Raw genomic sequence first — 12,500 nt, 5'->3', positions numbered from 1 at the left:
CTCGGTTTGGCTGCTGGCGTTTGCGATGATTGAAGCCAAAGAGGCGTTGAAGTTGAGGGGGACTGAGGAGGAGCGTTTGATATCTGGGGAGAAGTGAATTGAAGACGGGTGAAACCTCGCCGAAAGAGTTTGCCTTAAAAAACAAAAAGAAAAGAGAGAGTGATCGCCTTGTCAATTTTAAAACTGTTTATTAACAGTTAATCGTAACTATTACAAAATGCTCGAGATTGGTTTTGTGCGCGCCTACTTGTCGCGTAATTGGCGCGCGATCACGTTGGTGTCCAATGACAGGGATCAGAAACCCATAAGGGTTGAAACGTGTAACGCGCGTTCACAGCTTCCGAATATTCAGTGCGAACTGATTGGTTGAATGTTTCAGTGTTAAGTACCATATTTGGAAGCCCCGCGCTCTTGTTGTTCCAAATATGGTACTTAGCAAATTGAATATTCAGAAGCTTGTTTCCCAGCACACAAGGGGCCGTTACACGTTTCAACTCTCATGGGTTTCTGCAGGGATCCAATTTGAACAACTCCAAATAGGATAACTGTATACAATTGGACACCAACGCCATTTGCGCGTCAATCACATGCACTTGGATGGGGTCTTTCTTGCTGTTTTCCTACTGTTTGGAAACCAGATTTAATATAAATTTAACTTTTTCACACGAAAAGGTATTCAAAGACTTTTTATCCCTGCATTTTGCTATAGTTCCTTACATACTGCAAGAGCTACAGAAATTTAAATTGACCAATCTGAATTCAGCGAGAAGGAAAAACTGTGCAAACCGAAATTAAAGGATCACAAGTTCACTTAAGAGATTTTCTGGCAACTTTGGCGTCGAAACTGCTTTGCCAGCGAGCGGCGGTTCGAACGTCAGCTGTTGTGCGTTTACTGTTATTTGAGCTTTTTCTAACTAATTTAAGACGAATTCAGTCTAGTATTTCCAATTAAGAGTAAGAAGACGTCAAAACTGTATTGATAATGTATTTGTTTGTGTTAACGTCGCGAAAAAGACTTTGAAGGCGTCCTTTCGACAGGATAGATCGACAACAACGTCGTTTACGCACAGAAGTGCACCGTTTCCGGTGAAAGGGCAAAGATTGACAGGATAGCACAGTTTTGACTGCCTCGGGCACTGAGGGCGTGGGTTCCATATGCACGGTACGATTAATTAGTAACAGGACTTCGTGTCGTACAATTCAGGGGTAATCGTGCTCGCAATTTCAAATCACTCGCCCGATTACTCCCTGAATTGTATTCCACTCAAGAGTCCTTTTGCTATTGCTAATCGCCATAACAGGCCTGTTCGCAAAGAGTAACAAAGGACCTTTCGATCTACGACGGTAAACAATGGCTCTGCACGTGCAGAGCGTGCAGAGCCATTGTTTTTGCTCACTAAACCTATTGTTTTGTAGCGTCGTCGTTGCCGTCGGCGTCGTCGTTTCGTAAGCTCCCTACTGTTGTAACCGTTGACGACCGTTATTGTTTCAAATTTCTGGGAATGCGCAGAAGAACCGGAGGTCAGTGATACACGAATGCCCTGCTTTGGCTGTGGACAGAGTCCGTGATCTTGGTGCTGACCAAAAGAAAAGCGGACTCTGCGGACGAGAATGGACACCTGTTGCGCAAGCGTCACAAGGAAGTCTTTGCATTCTCTTTTCAAAGCAGTAAAAATGCGTAATTAAACATTTGATTCACAAGAGTGATGATAATGTAAATTCTTCTAACAATTTCAATATACTGTCGGATAGAGAGGTATTGAGAATGAAGATTATTATCAGCTAGGGGATATTATCTTGATAAAACACCAAATTCTCATGACCAGTCAGAAAAGAAATCTATAGTATTAGTTTGGAGAATGAAGATCTACATCTTGGGAGTGAAAGGGTTTAAGGACGTTCTCATGGTAATTACCTTGGAAACTGTTCCAGTGAAATTTGATGGATTCCAGCTACAGCAGCTTTAGCTACGGTCTGCCTCCTCTCTAACGATAGAACTTCCTGGAAAACACAAAACAAAACTGAGTCACTAGGCCTGTTCCGATCGCGCTGAGCACTCTTTGAGCACTTGATATTGGAGGGCTATCTTATTTTTTTATTATATGATTAGCTCCGTGAGCGGGCAAGATGAACCAAATCTCGCGCTGTGATTGGCTAACCGAGCGGGCAAGATGAAGATATACTGCCCGCTCGGTATTTCTCGCTTGGTCCCGCAAGATCAAAGATCATTGTTTTGGTGTTTTATCACATACAATAAATCCTTTATTGACCAAGATGGCTGGATATTGCCTCGTTCTTGTTTTGCCTGTTTATGGATCTCTACTTCGTCTCGGTCCATAAACACGCAAAAAATGAACTTGGCCAATATCCAGCCATCTTGACCTCACGCTTGGTCAATAACCCATATACATTCGAGCATTCAAGAGCACTTGTTTGCTATCAACCTGCAGTACAAGCGTATGTCCTTCGGGGTACTACAAAAACCACCGATCTGTGGAATGAGCCCAAATTACTGAGTCACTGCCCCGTCCACTTTCACTTGAGAGGTAATGTGCTCGACGCTGCTTTTTAGTCCCGGGGACCTTTCTTACAGTCGAGGTAACAGCGAGTCCATGGTTGTTGCACTTGCAACCTCTTCGCTGGACAAGAACAATTTTATCCCTTGACCATTTTCATATTCCCCATAATACACTTTGTTTGCCCCCCAAATTTTGCGTAAACCATTGTTTTCAAATGCTTTAGGGAATATGCAGCGTCCCAAGAGCATTTGAAAACAATGGTTTATGCAAAATTTGAGGGGGGTGGGGGGGTGGGGGAAGCAAACAAAGTGTATTATGGGGAATGCGAAAATGGTCAGTTTTCCTCCGGGACTCATTGTTATTTAAAGCAATCTTTTGTTATGCAGGAATGTGCCTTCGAACAATGGCTCGAGCGCCATTTTTGAGCATGCAGCAACTATGTAGTTTTCATCGTGGAAGGGACAGTATTTACCCTCCGTTAAGTGAAATATAAAGTGGCATTTTATACTGTTACATTATGTGTCTTTCATTATCCGCTCTTTGTTTTATCTTATCACTGGCTCAGTACCAGGAGCTCTTCCCATACGGAAAATGTTATATTTTGGTGTAATTTCAAAGTTAAAAGGACATATGTCATAGTCGGACAAATCTAAATCTGAGACCGGTGATCGGTAAATAAATCCGTAATCTTCAGAAAGCCGCTCTTTGTCTTTTCACTTCGTATCTGCTTGGTACAGAAAAAAGGGAATCTCTCGAGCCCTTTTAGCAAAATGGCGCATTTTCTTTGTATTGAAAGCTAGTTAAGCTATTACCAGTGTTTGAATTGCGCGCGTGAGAGCCTTATGAATAATTAATGAAAATTCGAGCACTATTTGAGCACGTTTTGGTCATTGCTAAGATGCGTTTTTGTATAAACTTTATTTTAGCTCAGATTTCAGAGTAGCCAAGTGGCTAATAGGGAGTTTAAGAAACGACGACGGCTACGTTATACGGCATCGACAATGCCAAAAAGCAGTGATATTATTGGTCAAAAGAACCAAAATGTTCGTGCTGCACGTGCGGCACGCATTTTTGAACATTTCTCTCCCCAAAGATCAAAAGTACTACGTAAAATGACCAAATTTAAGGTTTTGACGACAACGTGGACAAAATACAGTGAATCTTTCAGTCTCACTCTTATCTTTCATTCCGTCCGTACCAATCCAGTTTTAGGACACTTCGCCCACATAATTGTATAATATTCAGTAAACAAGATGAAATAATCATGAAATTCTTAGAATAGCTCAAACTTATATTTCGAAGTGACGTTTTCGTCGCCGTAGCAGTCGTAGTTTCTTAAACTCCCTAATATCTCCGAACAAATGAAACACAGAACAACTTGTTAAGAATCCCAACTGGCCGGTGGCAAGGAAGTTTACAAGTGCAGCCGAGGGGTTTAACCAGGAACTACCACGATCAAAATTCAATAGGCCATTTTACAGTTGTTTGCTCAGTGACCTAGCCTATGAATGGCTGTGAGGCTGCCGGCGACCTTGAATTGATACAGACCTTACTGCTTTTATCATGTAAATTGTGTTGTTGTGATTCAAATTAGTCTACATTAACATTAGAAAAGCACAAAGGTTTGTATCAAAGCAGTGTCACCGGCAGCCTCGCTTCCATTCTTAGGCCAGGCAGCTTAGCTACAACTGTAAAATGGTCTATTGGTGGCCAGAACGGGTCTTGGACCCGGGATCTCGAGGCAAGTGCCCGAACCATTGGACCACACTACCACCACTAACTACCACAGAAGCGTCATGCCATATCATTCATTGCCCTCGATATAAAGGGAAAAAATACTCACCACTTCTGTCTTCTGTTGGGTCAATGAAACACCCTTGAGGGGTAATGTTGAGGTATCAGAGCGTCGTGACCAGGTCCTCGCAGCCTGGTTGACAGTGACGGTTGTTGTTTGACTGGTGCCTGATTTGTCGCCCTGTCGCAAAGTCTCCTCTGATTGGCTGCTATCAACAGACATTATGCTACCGCTGAACAAGTCGGAATGAACTGTAGACGGGGGTGACATTCCAAGGTATCCCATGATAAGCCTTTTAAGGCTCTTGTAAGCCTCTGTCAGGTCCTCTGAGGATATGGATGAAAATGAGAAGAAAAAGGGCTACATAAAATTCCAATAACCAAATGAAAGTATTCGGTATATATAACACACAAGTGAATAGGGCTTTCCGCGCATTCTGATTGTCTAGCTCGGAGGTGTATGTCAAGCGTTATTCACCTCTAAGCAAATAATATATAATATACAAATTTTGTTTGAAAACCATGCCGCCTCGCCTTGACAGAAAAATGCCTTTTTTGTTGACTCTAATTTAATTCTTGGTAGTCTAATGTGGTCTAAAATCAAAATAATTAAAGAAAAATTAACTTAACCTTACCTAATGCTAGAATACGCTTCTCTCGTCTATCAGATTCTTACTCTAGGGAAATAGACTCTTGCTTGTGTGGTATATACAAAAACAATTTCATCATGTGGCTGTATTGAAACTCTAGAGTTGGCCAAGTTTGCTCGTTCTTTTCTCTGCGCCAAGAGGTTTTCATAAAAAATTCAGTTTCCCCTGAGTTGTTTCGAGTTAACCTGACTTGGCCTGTCTTTCCAATGAAAAGGTAAAGTCATTTTCCTCCGGAGAGAGACATCGAGAATCATCAATCTTCTTATACAGAGGATATTACATGGTCGCGTGGAAATAGAACTTTCTCTTTGAGCGCAACGAACGAGTGAAACATTTTTCGACATGAGAAGAGAACTTTCGTACCTTTAAGTGGCCACGTAATATTCTATTTACTTATATAAACACCAATGAAATACTAACTCATTTCACGAAAGGCATCCAAAGGCACGATTTTCATATGTAACCATAGCAACAGTGATCTTTTCACGCGTGAAGATATCATGTTATCGCACGAAAGCCCACTTGGTATTTCATTGGTGTTTATATAATAAAATTTGTTATTTCTTACCGCTGTTTATTGCCATGTCAAAGAAGCCAGGATTCTCGCTGTTGTGTTCAATACATACGTCTGCTCTGTCTAATGCCTGAAGTAACTGCGACTCTGTGTAGTCACCTCGATCACGGAGACGGGCCTCGTGAATCTAAGGCAACAACAGGAAAAAAATAAATAAACAAATAAGTTAGTATTGTAGCACCTCTCGTAACCTGCTATTGTTCGGTATCATAAGCATTTGCTTAGTTTTTTTGTTTTTGTTTTTGTTTTCTGCTTGGGCATCGAGCCAATCATATTTTACCTTTAATACGAGAGCTGCTACATGAGTCAAATAAAGGGATGAATGAATAAACAAAAGGAAGGAAGGAAGGAAGGAAGGAAGGAAGGAAGGAAGGAGGGAGGGAGGGAGGGAGGAGAGGAAGGAGGGAGGGAGGGAGGGAAGGGAGGAAGGAAGGAAGGAAGGAAAGGAAGGAAAGAAGGAAGAAAGGAAGGAAGAAGGGAGGGAGGGAGGAAAGGAAGGAAGGAAGAAGGGAGGGAGGGAGGAAAGGAAGGAAGGAGGGAGGGAGGGAGGGAGGGCGTGTATCGTCATTGATTATAATTTCACATAATTACGTGCACATAACGTGACAAACGATAATTGCCTAATTACTAATTGACACAGAAACAACTGTGATAAGACAGCATCTGAAGGCCATCGGATTTCGAACTACATACCACATACTACATATTGTATTGACTGACCACTGCTTCAATTATGCGTTACACTTCTGCTACCAAACGGAATAAAGTTGTTTGAAACCGATCGCTTATTGAATATTGGTATACACCGATACATTCGAAATCCGTGAGAATCCTCCAGGAATGGCAGAAGAGGCGAAGAGAGAGGAAGCGAAGAGAATTAGGACATCAGCCAAGGCAAGATTCACAAGGAAACGAAATGAATTCTTTAAGTCCGTCGATGAAAACAAAGGCATGGAAGCAGTTAAAAGAACCTTTGCGGACTTACATGAAGCTTGGAATATCGTCGAAGGTAAGCATGATATTTACATGATACACTTAGCCGAAGACGAAATAGAGCAGAACGAAGCATGGATAAACGAATTGCAAGAATTATACGAAGAGGCAGCGACTACTCACACGCAGTACGTCAACGACCACACCTTACACGAGCAGAAACGAGTGGAAGAATTTCACAAACAGGAATCAATGAGACTGGAACAAGAAAAACTCAGACGACTATTGGAACAATTAAGTATAAAAAAGAAGTCCATGAAAACTATCTTTGATACATTAGTGAAACACGCATACGATGCAATGGCATCCCAAAATGCCCCCGAAGCTTTGCGCAAAACCGAAAGAGATTTAGATATCGCGCTCGCGGATTGTAAGGCATTACATAACACAATGCTCGAGCTACTTGACAACGAAGACGTTGAAATGGAAATCGAATGGATTCGAAACATGCACGCGCGCCATCAAGAGATCAGTAGCCGCATCGAAGCATTTATCTCGGTTAAAATAAACGATAGCAAGGCAAAAGACAAAAGCAATCCGCTACAACTTGAAAAAATCAAGATGCCGTCATTTCACGGAAACGTAAGAAATTATCCACAATTCAAAACAGATTTTGAAAAACAAGTCATGCCGTCAATTAATGCCGAGAACGCATCATATGTTCTTCGATCATGTCTTGGAAAGGAACCAGCCGATACGGTAAAAAGCGTCGATGATGATATTATTGCGATGTGGAAGAGACTGGACGAAAAATACGGCGATCCTGCAAAGGTTGCTGACGTCGTAATGTGCGCCATTCAAAACATAAAACCTATCAGAGAAGGCGAAAACAAAAAATTCGTCGAATTTATCAATGTCATCGACGACGGTTACCGAGACTTGAGAAGATTAGGTCTAGAGAAAGAAATAACCACAACCAGTTCTGTTAGCATAATAGAAAGAAAATTGCCAAATGATATTAAAAGAGAATGGGCGAAACTGGTAAGCTCCGAACACAGTACCATCGATAAAAGAGACAAGTTTCCAAGTCTGTTAAGATTTCTCCTTGAGCAAAAACAAGCAATAGAATACGAGAACGCAGAACTACGCTCAAACAGCAACGTTCCAGTAAGGGGTTCCCTTCATTATCTAGAGAAAAAGGATGACAAAGTCGCCTTCCCAGAAGGACAAGGTACATCCCGCTATAAGCGAAACAAATGCCTATACCATGAAGGTGCTAATCACTGGACTCATGAATGCAGGCTTTATCTCTCAAAACCAATACAAGAAAGGCGTGACACATTAAAGGAAAGGGGAGCATGCTGGTCCTGCTTAAAACGGGGTCACAGAACTCAAGACTGTAGAGGCAAGAAACCATGTGGCGTTAACGACTGCAATAGGTTTCACCACAAAACACTACATGAAGAAGAACAGGACAAAAAATCACCAACTAACATTGTTTCCGTAAGCGGTACTGCAAGTGTGTGTAATAACGAAATTGAAACGTGCTTACTCCAAATACAGAAGATACCTACAAAGAATGGATTTGCAAACGTTTTGTGGGACACGGGAGCGTCATTATGTTTTATCACAAATGCAAAGGCAAGAGCTGAAAACCTCAAGGGTATCAAGGCACAACTATCAATTATCAAAGTAGGTGGCGAAAGTGAAACCGTGGACACTTTTAAGTACAAGCTCCCACTTATTGACAAACAGGGCAAAGCAATCGTGTTCGACGTTTACGGAATCGACAAGATAACCTCCCCCATTCCATCAATCGACATACAGGGGATCTCTAAACTATTCAAAGACGTACACGAGGAAGATTTAATAAGGCCCACCGGAGAGGTTGATACCTTGATAGGTTATGAATACGCAGACTTCCACCCCTTAAAGGAACAAAGTTCTGGACATCTACTTTTATTGAGAAATCAGTTCGGACGATGTATCGGTGGAACACACCCAGTTCTTAAAGGAACCAACGAAAAGTCCCTCATTGGAACAACGTACGCCCATCATGTCAAGATGGTAAGAATCGAAGACTTCTACAACATGGAGAATCTCGGAATACAATGTAAGCCTCGCTGCGGTGGATGCAAGTGCGGGAGATGCTCACTGGGTAGCAATGCCTACACAATCAAGGAAGAAAAGGAGTTAGCATTAATTGAGAAAAATTTGAGCCATGACGCAAAAGAAAAATTCTGGACTGCAGAATATCCTTGGATCAGAGATCCTTTTGATCTCCCAGACAACAGAAGAGCAGCATTCGGCATGCTAATATCAACCGAAAAACGACTTTCTAAAAATAAGAAACACGCTGAAACCTATCAACAACAAATACAGGACATGATAGATAGAGATGTAGCTCGCAAACTAACACAAGAAGAATTGCAGAAATACAAAGGACCTGCTCACTACATTTCACATCACGAAGTGCTGAAACCAGACTCCAAGTCTACACCAGTAAGAATTGTCTTTAACAGCAGTGCCAATTACATGGGTCATGTACTAAACGAATATTGGGCTAAGGGACCCGACCTTTTAAACAGTCTCCTAGGAATACTTATCCGATTTAGAGAGAATGAAATAGCATTCATAGGCGACATCAAGAAAATGTACCACACAGTCAGAACGGGAGTGTTAGAACAACACACGCACCGCTTCCTCTGGAGAGATATGGATGTAACTAGGGAACCAGACACATATGTTATTCAGAGGGTTTCTTTTGGAGATAAACCCTCTGGAACTATAGCAACTGTAGCACTACGAAAAACAGCAGAGATGGCTAAAGAAAATTACCCGCAAGCATCTGAGCTCCTCATAAACAATACATACATGGATGATATCATCAATAGCGTTAACAACGTTGAAACTGCCAAAAGGCTCACGAATGAAATGGAAACCATCTTGAGTTACGGAAACTTCAAAATAAAGGAATGGATATATTCACATGACAAGACTGCTCCAGACCAGGATCTTATACCAACGAACACGAAAACAGCACACGAGAAAGTGCTTGGTATTGTATGGAATCCAATTACGGATAATTTCTGCTTCAAAATCAATCTAAATGTTACACCAAAAGGCAAGAAACGACGTCCCAAACAAAATCAAGATACGACTACTAATACCTCCAAGATTTTAACGAAGAGGATAATTCTATCTCAAGTAAATAGTGTTTATGATCCACTCGGATTAGCAAGTCCTCTGACCGTCAGGGCAAAGATTCTCATGAGACGGTTGTGGCTTCACAACCCAAAATTGGAATGGGATGATCCTATACCCGACGAAGATCACCAGAACTGGGCTAACTTCTTACAGGATCTGAGTAAGATGGAAAAGATTAAAGTGAATCGATGCACTAAACCTAAAGAAGCAACGGGAAATCCAATCCTCGTGATATTCAGCGACGGATCTAATGATGCATATGGCGCATGTGCGTATGCTAGATGGAGGCTTCGTAATGGAGACCACGCAACCAACCTCATCTTGTCCAAAAACCGCCTCGCACCTTCCAAGAAACTATCGATCGACCGGATAGAACTCTGTGGTGCAGTGTTAAATAAAAGATTAAAAACCATAATAACAGAACAATGCAGATACCGTTTCTAAAAATGTTACCACATCACTGATTCTCAAATCGTTCACTCCATGATCCAAAAAGAATCCTATGGATTCAATACCTTTGCCGCAGTGCGGATAGGAGAAATCCAAGAGGGAACCAATGCGAAAGACTGGTACTGGACCGCAAGAGAATTTAACATAGCCGATTTGTTAACAAGAGGAAGTAAACCAAACGATATCCACATAAACAGTGCATGGCAAATGGGCCCGAACTTCCTTCAACTACACGAATCTGAATGGCCAATTACGAATACATACTCGGAACAAAAAGTTCCCATCAATACGATTAAACTGGAGCTATCTTCACCAGCTGTTCAAACTAACACAGAAGATACACTCGCGTCGAGGATAAACATCGAGAAATATTCAGATTATAAAAAATTGCTACGAATTACAGCCCGAATTTTGGCCATGTACAAGAAAGAAATGAAGCCAACATTGAGAAATGCAACACGAACGCTAACAGCAGATGACATCAACAAGTCCGAACGTTTCTGGATTCTGGAATCACAAAGTTTGATGCAAAAGGATATCCAATCGGGTAAATACAAGCGGCTCTGCCCTCGCAAACGAGACGACGGAATTTACGTTGTTGGGGGACGTGCTAGAGGATGGGTGGAAATGAGTTATAATAAAAGCGAAATCGTCTTACTACCATATGAGCATAGATTCTCACGTCTATATGCCGAACACATACATTATCGAGGTCATCTGGGAGTGCTATCAACTGCAAGCAAAATACGAGCAAAATTCTGGATCGTCAAATTGCTGAAATTGGTGAAATCCATCAGAACAAACTGTGTAATATGCAAGAAACTGGATAAAAAACTGAATGCACAAATCATGGGAAAACTCCCTGTTGAAAGATTAAAACCTGCCCCGGCATGGACCTACACAGCACTAGATCTATTTGGACCATTTAAGATAAAAGATGAAGTTAAAAAACGAACCACTGGAAAAGCATATGGGGTTATTTTCAACTGCCTCGGTACAAGAGCTGTCCACATAGATATTTCACCCGACTATAGTACCGACAAATTCTTAATGGTACTCCGCAGATTCGTATCTATAAGAGGCTATCCGTCCAAGATCTACTCAGACAATGGTTTCCAATTAGTAGCCGCAAGTGAGGAATTAAAGAAGATGGTAAAAAATTTAGACCAACAGAGTTTACAAGAGTATGGATGCATGGAAGGATTTCAATGGGTATTCTCTTCAGCAGACGCACCTTGGCAAAACGGTGTCTCAGAGGCGTTGATAAAATCAACAAAGAGAGCCATAAGAGCAGCCATCGGTGAAAGCATTCTGACATTTTCTGAGTTACAGACTGTGTGTTATGAGACTGCAAACTTACTTAATGAGAGACCGATTGGACGACATCCAACTTCCCCGGATGATAAGTACTTGTGCCCTAACGATCTTCTCCTGGGACGATCCACATCTAAAATACCTAGTGGACCATTTGCATACACAGCTGATCCACGCCGTCGATTTGAATTCGTTCAAATGGTTACAGACAACTTTTGGAGGAAATGGATAAGAGATTATTTTCCAAGCCTGTTAATACAACAAAAATGGCATACTGCACATAGAAACTTAAAAGTAGGAGACGTTGTTCTTATCCAGGATTCCAATCTAGTCAGAAGCCAATGGAAACTGGGAAAAGTATCAAAGACATTCGAAGGACAAGACGGCAAAGTACGCAAAGTTCAAGTACAGTATAAAAACCCAAAGCCTGGAGAACCGGTATTGCAATACAGCGGAAGAGGTTACGTCACAATTGAGAGACCAGTTAACAAATTGGTCGTTCTGTTACCCAATGATGAACACAGCCTATCTGCATAATAACTTGAGCAACACTCTATTACTGTAAACGAAAATATTGGCTTAACTCGTCTTTGGCGGGGGGAGTGTATCGTCATTGATTATAATTTCACATAATTACGTGCACATAACGTGACAAACGATAATTGCCTAATTACTAATTGACACAGAAACAACTGTGATAAGACAGCATCTGAAGGCCATCGGATTTCGAACTACATACCACATACTACATATTGTATTGACTGACCACTGCTTCAATTATGCGTTACACTTCTGCTACCAAACGGAATAAAGTTGTTTGAAACCGATCGCTTATTGAATATTGGTATACACCGATACAGGGCGGTCCTGGGGTCCTGGGGTGACGGTAACCCCCCCCTTTGTAAGCCGTTTTTTACTCAAACAACCTACAATATTTAGGTTGCGAAAACGCGAGTACCCTCTGTTTGACACAGTGTGACCCTCCCTTTGAAAAATCCTGGCTACGCCCATGCTTTGCGTATTCGAAACTTTCCACTCAGGAGAGCGGATTCAAAAAGT

The 12,500-nt window shown here is 41.6% G+C and overlaps 1 protein-coding gene across 1 annotated transcript in view; it reads right to left on the bottom strand.

The window, feature by feature from the left end:
* The window catches only part of LOC138011858 (leucine-rich repeat and guanylate kinase domain-containing protein-like), a 29,887-nt gene that overhangs the window by 500 nt on the left and 16,887 nt on the right, over positions 1–12,500 (bottom strand). The window contains exons 16-19 of the mRNA XM_068859089.1: positions 5,532–5,664; positions 4,363–4,640; positions 1,916–2,001; positions 1–133 (exon numbers count right to left, since the gene is read on the bottom strand). The exon at positions 1–133 is cut by the window's left edge and continues 500 nt beyond it. Of these exons, the coding sequence (XP_068715190.1) occupies positions 1–133; positions 1,916–2,001; positions 4,363–4,640; positions 5,532–5,664 (630 nt within the window). The remainder of the gene's footprint in view (positions 134–1,915; positions 2,002–4,362; positions 4,641–5,531; positions 5,665–12,500) is intronic.

This window comes from Montipora foliosa, chromosome 7 (assembly GCF_036669935.1).
Source record: "Montipora foliosa isolate CH-2021 chromosome 7, ASM3666993v2, whole genome shotgun sequence".
Taxonomy (NCBI): Eukaryota; Metazoa; Cnidaria; class Anthozoa; order Scleractinia; family Acroporidae; genus Montipora; species Montipora foliosa.
The sequence above is the reverse complement of the archived record's forward strand: the minus strand, read 5'-3'. Positions and strand labels throughout refer to the sequence as shown.